The sequence below is a fragment of the Sesamum indicum genome, linkage group LG8, assembly GCF_026168435.1.
Source record: "Sesamum indicum cultivar Baizhima isolate 11 linkage group LG8, ASM2616843v1, whole genome shotgun sequence".
NCBI classification, from domain to species: domain Eukaryota; kingdom Viridiplantae; phylum Streptophyta; class Magnoliopsida; order Lamiales; family Pedaliaceae; genus Sesamum; species Sesamum indicum.
The window spans coordinates 21,050,439-21,066,159 of record NC_142664.1 but is presented as its reverse complement, the minus strand read 5'-3'; the positions used below and the strand labels follow the sequence as shown (position 1 = coordinate 21,066,159).

At 31.9% G+C, this 15,721-nt stretch overlaps 2 protein-coding genes across 2 annotated transcripts; both read right to left on the bottom strand.

The window, feature by feature from the left end:
• Positions 1–6,648: 6,648 nt before the first annotated feature.
• LOC105168296 (protein DETOXIFICATION 30) lies at positions 6,649–10,565 on the bottom strand. Its single transcript, XM_011088319.3, has 8 exons — positions 10,100–10,565; positions 9,125–9,666; positions 8,455–8,541; positions 7,853–7,909; positions 7,482–7,720; positions 7,273–7,391; positions 7,072–7,158; positions 6,649–6,968 (listed from the first exon to the last, which is right to left on the bottom strand). The coding sequence occupies exons 1-8, from the start codon at positions 10,454–10,456 to the stop codon at positions 6,864–6,866; spliced, it is 1,593 nt and encodes a 530-aa protein (XP_011086621.1). The 5' UTR covers positions 10,457–10,565; the 3' UTR covers positions 6,649–6,863.
• Positions 10,566–14,930: 4,365 nt separating this feature from the next.
• Positions 14,931–15,721, bottom strand: LOC105168662 (uncharacterized). The gene is made up of 2 exons (XM_011088795.1): positions 15,673–15,721; positions 14,931–15,583 (listed from the first exon to the last, which is right to left on the bottom strand). Exons 1-2 carry the CDS (start codon positions 15,719–15,721, stop codon positions 14,931–14,933), a joined length of 702 nt encoding a protein of 233 aa, XP_011087097.1.

The following is a 15,721-nucleotide window of genomic DNA, read 5'->3' as shown; positions in this document are numbered from 1 at the left end:
GGTAAGAAGGTTTATTTAATTTAGGGAGTAATTGATGAGGATGGTATACTTTAGGTTTGTAAAATAATTTTTTTTATTACAAATAAAATAAAAAAAAAACTAGAGTGACGCTCTACAAATTTGTTAAAGAGGATTATGTATGCATTGTGCGTAACAATTAGGGTCTCTATAACTGGCTTATTATCATTAAAAATTAAGACTTAACCATGTAGAAATTAATATACGGATTAGGATGTATGTTTTATTCCCCAACAAATACTTTGATAAGGATTCAAACTCATATTGTTGATATGACAACGCTCAACTTTAAGTATTAGACCACAACGATTGATTGGCATATATTATGACTAAACGTAGTTAATTGATTATTAGAGGTTGGAAATGTAACTTATTTATTATACTAATTCAAAAAAATTAATAGCACAAATAATAATATTTTTTTATTTATAACAATTTTAGGACAAGTCGCGGATCATATTTACGACTTGCCCATTTTTTATTTTTTATTCTTAAATAAATTGAATACGCAATCTGTCATGACTCCCAATAATAAAAAGAAGGGAGTCTCTATTAGGCCTTCATTTATTTTTTTAGTTTGTATACTATAAATTATAATTTTATTTATTTTTTTAAAATTTTTATAAAATTTTATTATAGACTGATTTTTTAAATTTTTTCATCCATTTCGTCCGATTTTTTAGAATTTTTTGATCTTCTTTCTTTTAAAAAAATACAACAACACAGTGGACAAACCTCTGTCTAAATATTACATAATTTTATCAAATATAAAAAATATCAAAAACTTTCAAGTATCAAAAGGGTACTCATAAATATATCCGACCTCACAAGAACTAGTTTTAATTTATAATTTAATTAACAATATCAGGACATATCTTATATATATATATATGTAGTTTTCACTAATTATTGTGCAATAATTAAAAGTGGGTGCTGCACTCTGACCCTACCAAAATGTTAGGTGGATTGTCTGCCACCATTTGCAGCCACGTGTGTTGCTTTAATGCTCGCCCACCCTTCATCATTAATGGACATCATCGCTCCCCCACAAGAGACCTCTCTCCATCTATTCATTACAAGTTGATGTGTTATGAACTGTATTTATACCATCCTTAAATTGCCATTATAAATATGCCTAAATTTTTTGATATAATACATAACCACCCACTGGTAACTGCTTTTAACTTTTTCTATTTTTTTTAAAAAATAATTATTATTTTCTTATTGCACTAATATGGTTTTTAATAAAAGATATTTTAAATAGTATATATATAAATGTGATATAAAAATAATATTAGTTTTGAATTTATTTTAGAATTAATTGTTCTTCAGTGTGATATTCAGTCTCACAAAAGAGTAAGACAATAATAAATTGTATTTTTTTTAATAACTAGCTATTTCATCTTGATATTTGGTATAACTACAAATACTTTTCGTTCTTTGAAAAATTACAAATAACTCTCTTACATAAAAAATACTTATGTAACCCGTAAACAGTGAAGTGAAAATTACTATTTTTCCCTTGCTGATTTTTTTAAAATATTTGAAAAAATATAAAAAAAAAAAGAAAATTGAGGAAGAGTAAATAATTCATAAGTCATATTGATCCATAAAAAAAATAAAAATTCTAAAAAGTACTTTGGTCAATTCACCTAAAAAATTGAATGAAAAACTTAACAGATGGTTAGCGACAATGAAATGAACTCGTTGTTAGACAAATAATCATACAGGTATTTATAATTTATACGACGAGGATGTATGATAATTATATCAAATTTTAAAAAAGATAATTATAATTTAACCTTTTTTTTTAAAAGAAAAAGATTAAAGTTGGTTTCCCAATTGAATTTGAAACTCAAACCCGTAACCTATATTTCAAGTAAAGAAGGTAAATAATTGATACTTGACAACTTGAGAAAGAATATTAACTTGGTTATGAACCAGCGTACACAAAAGAACAAATTGGGATCCCTCTAATTGAAGGAGATTTATTCACCTCGACAATGACTATGTGATTTGTCATTTTAATGCACATGCATGGAACTTGATAGGGGTGCTAACTACCCCATAAGGTAATAGGACGAAAATATCCTCTCAAGGAAGAAAAATAATAAAAATAATACAGGATCCTTGTAATTTTTGTCAGGTCGAGTCATTGGATTCGATCTGGAACTTAGACCCTAATTATCAACTTTTTGATCTTTCAGTAGGCATTTTATGAGATATTGACACGTGAGCTACTGTGTAGAGACATCTGAACCTATAAGTACCACTGTTTGAAAGCATTTATGGTACGTTGTATTTATTGCTTATTCGACTACAATAAACCTTTTAGATTGCTTTTGACCTCACCTTATACTAACTTAAGCATCGGAGGGCCTTAGTTGATGGGGCTTTCCAACAAGTCTAACGAACTTCTTTGTTCTCCGAATCCACATTCCAAGTGGTTTAGGATCGATCGCGACCCGACCTTCGGCATATGCAGCACACGACTCGATCTACGTAAGTGACCTGGATTAGAACTAATGTCTATTAATTATAAATACTATAAAAAAAATAAATTATTACATTATAAATAATCGCGTTTAAAAATCAAATTAAATAAATATTATCTATCACTGTCAAACAAAATCAATTAAAAAAACTTGAGTTTTGACAAGGATTAATTAATCATCATTTATTGTGGTCAAAATATGTGTCATAGTTTTTAATTACGGCTAAAATTTTAACCTTATTTGTAAAAACAACGAGTAAGTAATATTTGTTGCTTAGTCATGAATAATTAATATTCACCACAATATTTTTGTTTAACTAGGTAATTGACAATAACATCTTATTTCTTGTAGTGAAATTATTTATTTATTAATTTAATTAATTACACCTCAACTGCATACATCTAGAAACAAATGGCTGACTCCTTTGACCTTAAATCATTTTTTTTAGTGCATGCAATAATGAAATTCTCAAATATTTTGATTAATTATGTAAAAAAGTTTACAGTCCAAAACGTCCTTTCTTATAGGATCAAATTGTCAAAAGTGTAAAGACTTTTGATGTTATATCAAGACAAAAGGAGTACAGATTTGTAAAATAAATCGGCGGCAATCAATGTCATAATATATTGGGATAATTACAATATCTCATGTTTGGTGTAATTATACGTACACCTCCTGTGGTTTAAAAACTTACATCAAACACTTTTGAGATTTACTTCCGTCTAACAAATCAATCTCTCAGTTAGTTAAAATTCACCAAATTTGCTGATATTAACAAAAAAATTAAAAAAAAAATCTATATTTACCCCTAATTGATTTATTACTGACTTATTGCAGGTCACATAAATTTTGTTATGATCAAACTACCCTCATACGTCTTCACACATAAATGCATATGTAGAGGTATATCTTCGTCGTGATAAAAGTAGTGTAGTCCGAAAAAAATTATTTGACCTATAATAAGTCAGTAATAAATCAATCAAGGGTATATATCAATTTTCATTCAATTTTTCTGCTAATATCAGCAAATTTAGTTAATTTTGACTGACGGAGGAACTACTTTGTTAGACGAAAACAAACATCAGAGGTGCTAGATGTAATTTCTCAAACCATATAGAATCTAGGTATAATTATATCAAACCTCAGGAGGAGAAGAGTGTAATTATCCTAATATATTTATGGACAATGACCAATGAGTATTCATTGACAACCACAACAATTTTGAATACACATACCAATGTTGCATAAATTTTAGGGATAATAATACCACTTTTTGTCGAGATTTAGCATAATCATACATAAATCTTCGTTATTCGAAAAGTTACATTTAGTACTCGTAGTGTTTGTTTCAGTTTAATAAAACAGATCCATTCGTCAATCAAAATTCAAGAAATTTACGGATATATGTGATAAAATTGAATGAACTTATTTATCCGTGATTGGCAAAATACTAACTTAGTGCATATCAAATAATATTTTTACTAAATTTTTTTTAGTAGTGAAAATGTACCTCCTCATGCATTATTTTTAAACTGCCTCATTTGTTTTATTTTTTGCCCACGGTACTGTTACGATGTCCTCTGGCTATCGTCACACCGATCGCAACTTTAGTTATAAAAGTCTTCTCGAAATGTTGTTGCAAATAGTGAATTTTTTAAGTGCTTTTGACTAATTATTTCAAGTAATTTATTATTCAAGTGGTAGTTTCTTCTTCATTTATTAAAAATAAATAAATACAAATAAAAAAGTCATAACCTAATCTTTTAACTTGTCAGGCACCATTGCCTGAAGAAAACCAACTTCAGTCAGGCTAATTAATATAATTGTGGTCAATGACGGACAGTAGTTTTTTTTTTTAAATAGAAGCGATCATTATATGATTTACATTAATATTATAATAAATTAAGTAATTAAATAATGCATCATCATGAAATAAATTATAATAAAATCAAATGAAGTGAGGTAACAATTCACATACGGTGAGATAAATACCTACACATGTTCAATAAAATTTGAATTAATGACCTCAAACTTATTTATAAACCTCAATTCTGACGATTAAGTTGAATTAAGATACTATCCGTTGAGAACCACAAAAATCGTATTCTGTAAATTTTTGTATTCGACGGCTAAAATCAATTGAAGAGTCTTTATGAACGTGAATTTTATAATTCGTACACACCTCAATTTAGTATAAATCAATTTCATACTTGCATGCATTGGTAATAAGTCTAACTATTCAAAATTTAAATATTAGAAAGATTTGGATTTATTATTTTTTCTGAGCAAATGGTTTGCCTTCAATCTCCTGACGTCTATTTTTAGATCATAGATTTGAGTTCTATCAAGAAATTGGAAGACCAATTTTGATTCTCCTTGAAAAAATTTATATTCAATTTTTGTCTCTGTCGCATTTTTATTTTTTTATTTTATTTATAATTTCATCCCCTTGAATTTTTTTAGACGCATAACTTTAACTCCCCGGCCTTTCGTTTCGAGGAGTTAGTTTAGGGTAGTTAATTAGATATACATCAATTCTATATCCGAGTGTAATTTTTTTAAATACAGTATTTATAAGATTTTTTTTAATTTTATTTATTTATAAATAAGCAAAATACGTAAAAGTATATAAATGAAAGAAGAAAAGTTGTTGGTTGCAGAACTTTATTTTCTCAATTAATATTCCATACATTATAAGACATAACAATAGAATTTTATTACATTAATTAAAAAAAATAAATATTTATGGATTTCAGACAAAATAATTTGGTCATGAATGTCCCATGGAATAATAAAATCTCTAGGGTTGGAGGGAAACAAGCGACATGCTAACTTCTGTATTTGGGTTATACACATCCGATCCCTTTTCCCCTCACGTTCTCTTGTGATGCTCATTCATTACAGTGATGTCTTGGTAATGATAGCTCGCTTACCTTCCTACTTATAAACTATCCACGATATGATAAAACACATATTAGTTTGTTCTGCAGCCTTGTCTTAAAACTTGACATAACTAAACTAATAAATTATGCTAAAATATAGGATTTCTAGAGAAATATTCTTTGATTAATGAGAAAGTATCGAGTAATGAATTTAGGCCAAATATTTACAAACGTACAATAAAAGAGACATAATCTAATAACAGAACAGAACTCGACTAGGCAAAGTTAAAAATTTAAGAAATTCTAATGACTACGTACATCATTCTAACTAATATAAAAAATTACTAAATATTTCTATCTAAATATATTATTAATTCTCTATCCGTCATTACAACTAAGCCGACAGACATTTGGCTTATCTGTGAAAGGGATATGAAAGGATGAGAAATAAATGATATTAGCAATATGATTCCGACCACACCTTCAAACATTAAGAATATCTATAGCGACCTTAAATCCAACCCTCGATGTGGTTGCTTTCAGTTTGCGATGGGCCATACATCGGAATGAAGCAATTAAGAGAAAATCTTGATTGTGCTGCTGCGTATCTGTAAGACAGCCGAAGCTGGTGAACCATTTTGCCCCACACCCAACGGATGATCAGCTTCCTGTCATAATAATGTGGCCTATAATTGTGTTGTTCCATATTTCCTGTTTTTCATAACAAAACAAGAGCGAATTACCGATAAAGAAAAAGAAAAGTTTAAGTGACAATTTTATTATTGTTATTTTTACTATATATATTTCGTGATAACAATTTTTATTTTATCGCAATAATAAATTATTAATAAATTTGTTTAAAGACAACTAGTGACCCGTTTATAGTGACGGACTAGCGACAACGAATAATTAATGTCATCAAATTGTGCTGTCGTCAATTATTTACAATAATAAATTTATATATAATTCTTGTTATTTACTGTATAGTGATAAATATATAAATATTATCATCACTTAATATATAAAATTTAATGATAATTTTAAATTATCAGTTAATATTTTATTAAACGATCATCATATTTAAAAATTTGTTCTGTTAGAAAAGAGATATTTGATATATTTTACTGACAATTTTAAAATTTTAAATGAAATAATCGTTTAACAAGTAATAAATTTTAGTCGATGCTGGACGAAATACAAAGGTAAGTTGACTTAATTTATTACACTATTTAGCAAAGGTAAGAACACGAAAATTGAAATGTGAGCAAATGGTTTATAACCCATAACATGTACAAACTCATCACTATGATGAGGCACATCCATCCCCATCGATCACTCATTCACAACATACAGCGCCAAGAACTAACATCCAATGCATCATCCATCACACCCCCTCTTCACTATCTTTTTAATTACCAAAAAAAGGAAAAAATAAAAAATTTCGTCGAAAGTTGCAGCCCCGTAAATTTCATTGAACTTCTTCTGTTTGATTTGCAACTTTCTCGACGTCCTTCGCTTTAGCAGCTTCTGTCTCCCCTCTCCAGTATTTGATCCTTCTAGCAGCAATCGACGCCTGCAATAAAATTTAAACTCGGATTTTTAAATAAGTAAAGGAATTAATTTTTAAAAAAAAATGTCAAATTGGGGGGTGATTTTCTTTTTTTAAACAAAAATACCTCTTTGTTCCAGTCAGTTCTGTAAACAATCCAAAAGAGGACCAATGTTTGTACAACTGTTCCTGCTACCATTCCGTACCATATGCCCTGGAAGTAAGATCCAATAGTAGCAATTAATATTTGTAAAAATAAAATAAATTATAGTTTCAACATAGAATTATTTAATCTCAAATTATTTATACACATAGAATGTGTGCTTACTTTGACTCCCATGTCGAGTTTATAGCCCATCACGAGACCGAGGGGAACACCGAATGCATAGTAGGACAGGATGTTGACTTTGGCAATCAAACCTTGCCATCCGGCTCCGATCGCCACTCCTGCATTAAGCAAAAACGTTAATTTCTTGCCCGTTTGTAAGTCAAGACTGAGGTACGATGTTGAGATGATGAATGAGGAGTAAAATTAACCTGACAGGGCCGGCTGAATGCTGTTAACAACAATGGAGAAGGCGAGGAGAGGTGTGAGTTCATATACGACTTCTTTGACATCAGGGCTGTCGGAGAATAAAGAAGGGTATTCATCTTGAAAGACGAGGAGGATGACAGAACTCATGAGGGCAATCAAGAACACCGATATCACCATCACCACCACTGAGAATTTAGCAGTTCTTGGATGAGATGCTCCCAATTCGTTCGACACTCTTACACTGCACGATCGTAAATAAAGAAGAAAATTGTCTTGAGAAATTAATATATCTTATTACGTAACTAATTATATCAAAAAAAAATATTCGTATGTAATCATAATATTAATTCATGTGTATGAAAAACGGCATTACCTTATTGCTGCGTTGAATCCGACTGCAATAGTGTTTGTCAATCCTAGTATGTTCGTGCTGCAAAAGTTCATAGATGTTTCGTGAGATTCTTGCACGGATCAGTATATAAAAAACACACAGTTGGTTCACAATGATCAGATTGAAAAGTTAAAATTATTACTTATTTCAAAATACAGATAAAACTAATCCTATTCGAGACGACAATAAAATAATTAAATTCCACTCAATAAGTGTGACAATAAAACAAAAGCACCCAACTGTATTTTTCTTGTCGCAGTCTAGGTTAGATGTGAAGTGGTCCAACATCTTTAATTTGGACCATGTCAAGTAATTCACACAAAATTGTTGTTCCATCATATTTGGTCAAATCAAATTAATTACAAAACAAGTACATCATATTTATTATATGATTGGTTACTTTTTTTAAATTATACATCAATCATACAATAAGTGTATTACGCTTGCTATATGATTGGTTCAAATTCGACCGATGGTATGTACTAGAATTTCCTATTAGTTCAGGCTCATAAGATTAAAAAATTCTACTGCCAAATCAACGGCCATTAATGAATAGATGTAAAGATGGCCCCACCACTACTTACCATACAGACAAAGCAGCTACAGCAACTTCTGCGTTCTTGAGATATCCAGCAAAGAGGACCAATGCCATGAAGTACCAGGTTTCCAAGCTGTAAACATAAGAAGTAGAGTTTAATTAATTACACCCTCGTCCCTGTAGAAACAAAACTGTCCTTTTCAATGATAAATAATTGGGGGGTGACACTAAACAACCATCTCTCGGTTCCTATGGCAATAGAAACCACAAACATTCCTAAATATCAAATTAATCTTTTATTTTATGCTTACAAATAATTTGAGTTATATCTTTAATGAATATATCTTTATATGAAAACGGTATAAAAAGATAATAATCGGTGATTGATTTTTTTTATACGAGTGGACAATAAAATTATTAATATTATATATCATATCATATCAGTATATTATAAATCTAACTACAAAAGTTATATAATAAGCAGCAAGTAGTGATATTTTGGTACTCGATCCATGTAAAAAATACTTGAAGAATAGACAAGTTTATATGAAACACGGAATTCAAGATTAAAAGGGTGCATGAGTTAAAGAGAATCCTCAAAAGTATAGTCGCAAAATGTAAGAATTTCACACGAAAATGGTTTTGTTAATTATTATGTTCCCTGGATTAGTAAGAATTTAAGAATTGACAAGAACATCATGCGACAATCTACTTACCACAACATAACGGCTGATGCAAGAGACAGTCTCACAAAACCCCAGATGTTTTGAAATGACCTCAAGGTAAATCCAGGCCACGCTTTACCACATGTCCCGCTGAATATGTAAATCACTTGGGCTATGACGATGAACCACCAAGAAGCGTCCAGCACCGCCGCGCCGGCGGCCATCCCCCACCCGAGTTTCAGCATCAGCAACCAGCTGAAGAGTATGTGCAACACCAACGCCACCGCGGAGATCACGGCCATGGCCAAGATTTTACTCTGGGCCTGCAAGAACTTGGCCGTCGGGAAATTCAAGGCGTAGGCAAAGAGCTGAGGAATCATCCAGATGGCAAACTTTCCGGCGGTCCGCGAGATGCTTGGCGTCTGCCCGATTACTAGCAAGAATGGTAATGCGAAGATGTAGAGAAACATCATGACGAATGCGGTGGCGAGGAGGATGATCCATGATCTCTGCAAATAGACGCCCAGCATGTCCAGCTGCCCGGCCCCGAAGGCCTGTCCGCAGAGGGTTTCTACCGCGCTTCCCATTCCCAGCTGCTCCACATACTCATCCAATTCAAACCCAGTTCAAGAAAGCAAACAGAATATACTAGAAAGGTAACACGTATACAAACGACCCACTGAATTTTCCATTTTTAATCCAATTATTTTGTACACAGAATATATATATTATATTAAATAGACTTGCAGAAGTTGAATAAAAACTTGAATCGAAAAAGGGTTTTTTCTTTCAACTCACACAAAAAGTATGCACATGTTTGTGGAACCGATTCACGCTTTAAACGAATATCCCTCTTGAACCAAAAGGAGGGTACATCATTACCACATATGCTTCAAGTTTCCAGGTATTACAAAACATTGATCTAATTATGATTATCTCAAGAATTAAATGTCCGAAGGACGTAATCACCCAAAACCTGTTAAAACAAGAGCAACACAGTAGAGGGAAAAGGTTACATATACGTACCATAACGCCGAGAGATAAACCGGCGATGACAGAGTTCTCGATGGAGAAGGCGGCAAGGTCAAGGGTCCCGACATGTCCCGCGAAGGTCTGAGTCATGGCACCGAGTGCGTACTGGGCAACGGAGCTGAAAATAGCTGGGCCCGCCAAGTACCAGAGCTTGCCCGACTCCTCCTTGAACGCTGACATAAACCCACCAAAGCTCTCGATCGGAGCAATGTCATCTTCGTCGGCGACGAACGACGAGAAGAACGACAAGTTCGATAGCCTCTGGAACGAGTACCTCGGCACGGAGATAAGATCCGGGACTTGGTCTTCTTCCTCGTGTACAAGAAGTGGCTGCTTTGAATTATCCTCCATGCCTGCTCCTACACGCACTCACACTCACACACACTCAAAGATTGAGAGAGAGAGAGAAGAAGAGAGAGAAAGAGAGAAGGCTGGAAGTTGCAGAAGAAAGGGGGTTCGAGGGGTATTTATTGTGAGGGAGTGAGCTGTCGTACACAAAGCGACGAACCAGGAAGCAAAAGAAACGAGTGTACAAATTGGGCAGCCCTTCCAAATCCCTACTGTTTTCTTACCTGCAATAAAATATTTTGCGTCAAAAGACGCGCTGACGTTTTAAAGATAAAAATTGTAAGAACACATGTTTTGAAACACGGTTATCGGGGGGACCTAATTATCATTCAGAGCCAGAACAAAGGTCTAATTCAACATGTGCTCTCAAGACCGACGCGTAATGTGAATGTGTATGTGAATGTGAATGTGAACGCGGTGAATGCCAAGCCAATGCCCACCTCAGGAGCCCCACTAATCATTACCCTTTTTCTACAAAAAAATAGCTTTGAGTAAAGATTAATTCATCAAGTTTAATGTAATTTATATGTATGTGATATTGTAAATGATTAAATTTTTTTATAAAAAAAATAATAATTTAGCTCCCTATTTAAGGAAATAAATTATTTTATTTTAAAATTACATAGATTAAATTGCTGTATTTTTAAAAATACAAAGTCGTAAATTGTTATTTTTTTTTTATAATGAATAATTTGCACATTTTTAATATTACAAGCAAATTATTTGTATTTTTCTACTTAATTTATTATTTGTGTGATTAAATTACACTTTACCATCCAAAGTATACCAAATTTACAATTTACACTTATAACATTTCACCTGGGATGCTTTTTATACATTTTCACCTGTACCTGTCCATAATCATTTTGCGGTGGAAAAGCGATTACATGTGCATCACATGTTATTTTTTTAAGAGTTGAAACATTAATTTTTTAGAAATTATTTTTGGATAAATTCGTCACTCCAAAGGCTATAAAATGAATACATCTAAAAAAAATATTTTAGAATTGACGTTTTTATTCCGTTCAAAATAACAAATGACATGTATGTGATCATTTTTTTTAATGAAATTAACTATAAGAAAGTGATTTTACACAACAAACTGTAAATTTCATGTATTTTGGTTGATAAAGTATCAAAAAGAACAATTTAGACAGAAAGCATAAAAGACAAAATATAAATTATTTTTTATTATTTCAGTAATACATCTATTCAACTAATACATCATAACCAAAATTAGTAGACGAATCACATCGATTCAGCAAATAACTAAGGACAAATAAATTACAATAATTCACATAAAGTGAGATAAATACTCATACATTTGAAGTGACTCGAACTCATGATCTCGAACTTGTTCGTAAAATCTCAATCTAAATCCTAACCACAAAACTAAAACATCATTGGAATAAATTACCTTTCGTTATTTTATAGAAAAAAGTTACATGCCGAACTTGTATCAATCTTACCTTGATGGTGTGGCTATTCACGTGTTTTGGTCCCTACTTATGTAATTAATTTAATTCAATTTAATTAATCATATCTTGTTATTAATTATTACTCCACCAGATGCCGTATTTGAACCTGATTTTGCATCTTGACCTCAGTCAACGTAAGCTCAAAATTATTACACAATTCGTGATTAAAATATAAGAAAGTCAGAGGAAAATTTTTGTCTGTTTGAATTGAATTAATCAAACATCAAATATAACATAGTAGTTGCATGATTAAATTTTTTTTTGGATTTTACATTAATTAGATAATAGATATATTATATTTATTACGCGACTTATGTAAGTCTAATTAAAATTTGATTTGAACTAAAAATTTTCGAATATTAAAACTATATCTTGGAGAAACGTTTGTGTCTGACTCTTACTAATTTCTTTGGGATAAAATTATAAACCGAGCCTAGTTTGATTTTATTTGACCACATAGGACATGTTTTTGTAATTTCGGAAGTTGTCAATGTGAATGTGGAAAATTAATCACAGGAATATTCTAAGTCCAATCTTCCTAAGATTGACCTAATTAGCTATCCAAATTCATTATGATCATGTACGAATTCCTAATCATTACAATGTAACGTAATGCATCGTGTTTTTTTTTTTCCAAAATTTAATACGTAAATTATATTGTCTGGAAATTACAATTAACGCCCATTATGTTTGTTTTTTAATTATAAATAGATCCCTTCATTTGTAAAATTCATGAAATTTGTAAAATCGTTGAATGAAAATTCATTATTCTTGATTGACTTATTTTATTGCATGTCAAACAACTCTTTTCTGATCAAAGTTACTTATAAGGGTGAAAGTATACATCATCACATGCATTAGCGTGTAAAAATTTACAAGAGTTGTTTGGCTAGAAAAAATTTGTTTGACATGCAATAAGTTGGTAATAAGTTAATAGAGAATAAATATATATTCTCGTTTAATTGTTTTTTTTGCTAAAACCAACAAATTTGGTGTTGAATTTTGATTAATGGAACGATTTATTTATTTAGATAGTAAAAAATCTCAAGAGTACTAAATATAATTTTTTAAATTATAAAAAAATTACGTATAGTTATATCAAACATGAGAAAAAGTGGTACAATTATCCCAACAAATTAAGGGGAATATTTAGAAAAGTACACATCACTCGTACGTAATTATATTGAAGGAACCGTATTTTTTGTTGCAGTGAATAACTACAACTTCAATTTGATTGGTCTCAATTAAATATATAAAAATGCAACTGTATTTTCAAGACTGTGATTTGTTCAACTCTTTTTAATAATTGTAGAACGTCAAATTGGAAACAATGCTTTAATTTCTAAATTTATCAGCTTTTCTAATAATACGTAATTTATTACATTATCCAATATATATAAATTCAAAATGGATTTAATATATCAATAACTCAAAACAAGAAGCACATAAAGAATTTTAAAAAATAAGTAAAATAATAATTTATAGTTCATCAAGAATTTATTCAATTTATCACAAAAATAGGTGGAAACTTAATAAAAATTAATGTATTGGGCTAATTATTAGACGACCATTAAAGAATATTCGTAATTTTTAAATAATGAAAAGATATTTGTAATTATATCAAACTTTAAGGAAATTAATTGTAATTTACGTTAATATATATGTATGTAAAGTGTGTCAAATTAATATTTCATACATAAATTTATAAAATAATATATTAGATTACTCATTACTCCATGGAATTCAAAATGATTTTACTGAATCCAATAAAAAAAATAAAGTTTTTATAGACCGTGAGGCTTTGGAATCAACCCACAATTTGCCTATAAACTAGTCTAATTATGTAAGGCAGAGGTCACATGGACTCAGGGCCTTGCACAGACCTCCTTTCAATATGTATGCACGCTCGTCAAGGTAAGAAAGAGCACATGATGTCTTAGCATAGTTGGTAGAGATAATTTCATCATCTTTATGTGAAATTTAGTGTAATTACATGTTAATTATTTTATGATCTAGCAAATTATATTTAATACTTTTTAAATTTGTTTCTATCTAACAAATAAATTTCTCCATTAGTTAGATTTTACTGAATTTGCTGATATTAATAAAACAATTGAATGACAATTCATATTTACCCTAAATTAACTTAATACTGACTTATTGCAGGTCAAATGACGGTAAATATAAATTATTTTTCTAATTTTTTTATTAATATCAACAAACTAGGTGAACTTTGACTAACGGAATGACTTATTTGTTAGATGAAAGCAAATCTCAGAGTGTTAGATGTCATTTTTCAAACTACAAGAAGCCTACATATAATTACGCCAAATTTGGGAGTGGAGAAGGAGAGGAAGTGTAATTAACCCTAGTTTTTAAGGTTGAAGTAACATGAACTAATTCGAAATCATAAGCTTGAATTCTATCGGTATTTGTTAAAGTGAGTTTGTTATAATTTATTTCATAGTTTGTAATTATATGATGTATCAATCAATTTATTGAAATATTTACTTAATCATGTAAATTAATGCATCAATCAAAATCAAGGTTTTTTTTTTTTTTTTTTTTTTAAAGTGTAGTGGTGCTTGCAATGACTTAAGATAAATGCTTATAATTTTATGGGCAAATTGTAATTTTCGTCCAGTTTCTTAGAGGCGGTGGCGTTTTCAGTCCAGATCTATTCCAAAATAGAATTGTAGAACAGTAATTAAAAAAAATTGGCAATTTTAGGACAAATTACCCTAAATCAGCCGGAATTGTGCATGTTTGGGTCACGTGAGCGTCTGAAAATTGGGGGAAGCATACGTGGCCGGTTAAATAGATTACGTGTAAAAAAAAAAGGGGGGGCAACATGACGTGGCAAGCTGACGTGGAAAAAAGGCCACGTCAGCTTGCCAACGTGGAAAGTTTTGGAGGGAAAACAGAGGGCACGTCTTTCTCACGTGCCGTCGTCTTCTCACCTCTTTTACAGAGTAAGGAGGCCTTTTCCTTTATCGGGATCAGCAGTGATGGACTCCACAGCTATGGAGGCCTTTTCCTTTATCGGGATCAGCAGTGATGGACTCCACAGCTATGGAGGCCTTTTCCTTTATCGGTGCTGAGCTGTAGTCGATAATTCTCAACAAGGGGCCAAGAGCCCCCTCCTCAAAAACAATTTTCCGCGGCAAATCGCCGGAGGAAACGAGCAAGGAAACTGCGTGAACCGCCAGTTCTCTGAGGGAATCATGAGCATTTAGATCGAGCAGAGAAATCAAGCAGCCCACATTCCCTTCTTTCGCGACAAGAGCGGCAGACTTATCGTCATCCGATAGAAGCTGAATTAACGACTCCAAGCCCTTCCGCTTGAACTCCAGCCCACCGATCTGGAGCCTAGTGAAGAGGTCTTTGATGAAAAACGTTAGTTCCTCTTTCGAGGAACTCGGATTGGGGCGAGAGAGAACAATGGCGGTGGACTGGTGGAGAACGCCGGAGCGAAGTAAGAGCTCGAGATCGTTAATCTGCTTCGACAACCAACCGGCAGCCATATCAAGGTCGGATTGCATCAACAGCTTCCCGCGACTGAAAGAAGCGTCGGAGCAGTGCTGGCAGAGGGTCTCGACTCGGCGGAGGGTGGAGAGCAAGGCCAGCAGAAGTGGAGGCAGAAGAGGGTTTTCTGACCAGTGAGGGGAATCCGAGATTTCGGACAAGAGGGATTTGAGGGAAGCAAGACGTGCCCTCTGTTTTCCCTCCAGAACTTTCCACGTTGGCAAGCTGACGTGGCCTTTTTTTCCACGTCAGCTTGCCACGTCAT

Excerpts from the sequence above, each read along its gene's own strand:
- LOC105168296 (XM_011088319.3), bottom strand. The coding sequence starts at position 10,456 with ATGGAGGATAATTCAAAGCAGCCACTTCTTGTACACGAGGAAGAAGAC. Across the intron at positions 8,542-9,124 it reads GCATCAGCCGTTATGTTGTG|CTTGGAAACCTGGTACTTCA; the intron begins GTAAGTAGATTG and ends TTATGTTTACAG. Across the intron at positions 6,969-7,071 it reads GAACTGACTGGAACAAAGAG|GCGTCGATTGCTGCTAGAAG; the intron begins GTATTTTTGTTT and ends ATTTTATTGCAG.
- LOC105168662 (XM_011088795.1), bottom strand. The coding sequence starts at position 15,721 with ATGACGTGGCAAGCTGACGTGGAAAAAAAGGCCACGTCAGCTTGCCAA. Across the intron at positions 15,584-15,672 it reads GGCCACGTCAGCTTGCCAAC|AAAACCCTCTTCTGCCTCCA; the intron begins GTGGAAAGTTCT and ends CTCACTGGTCAG.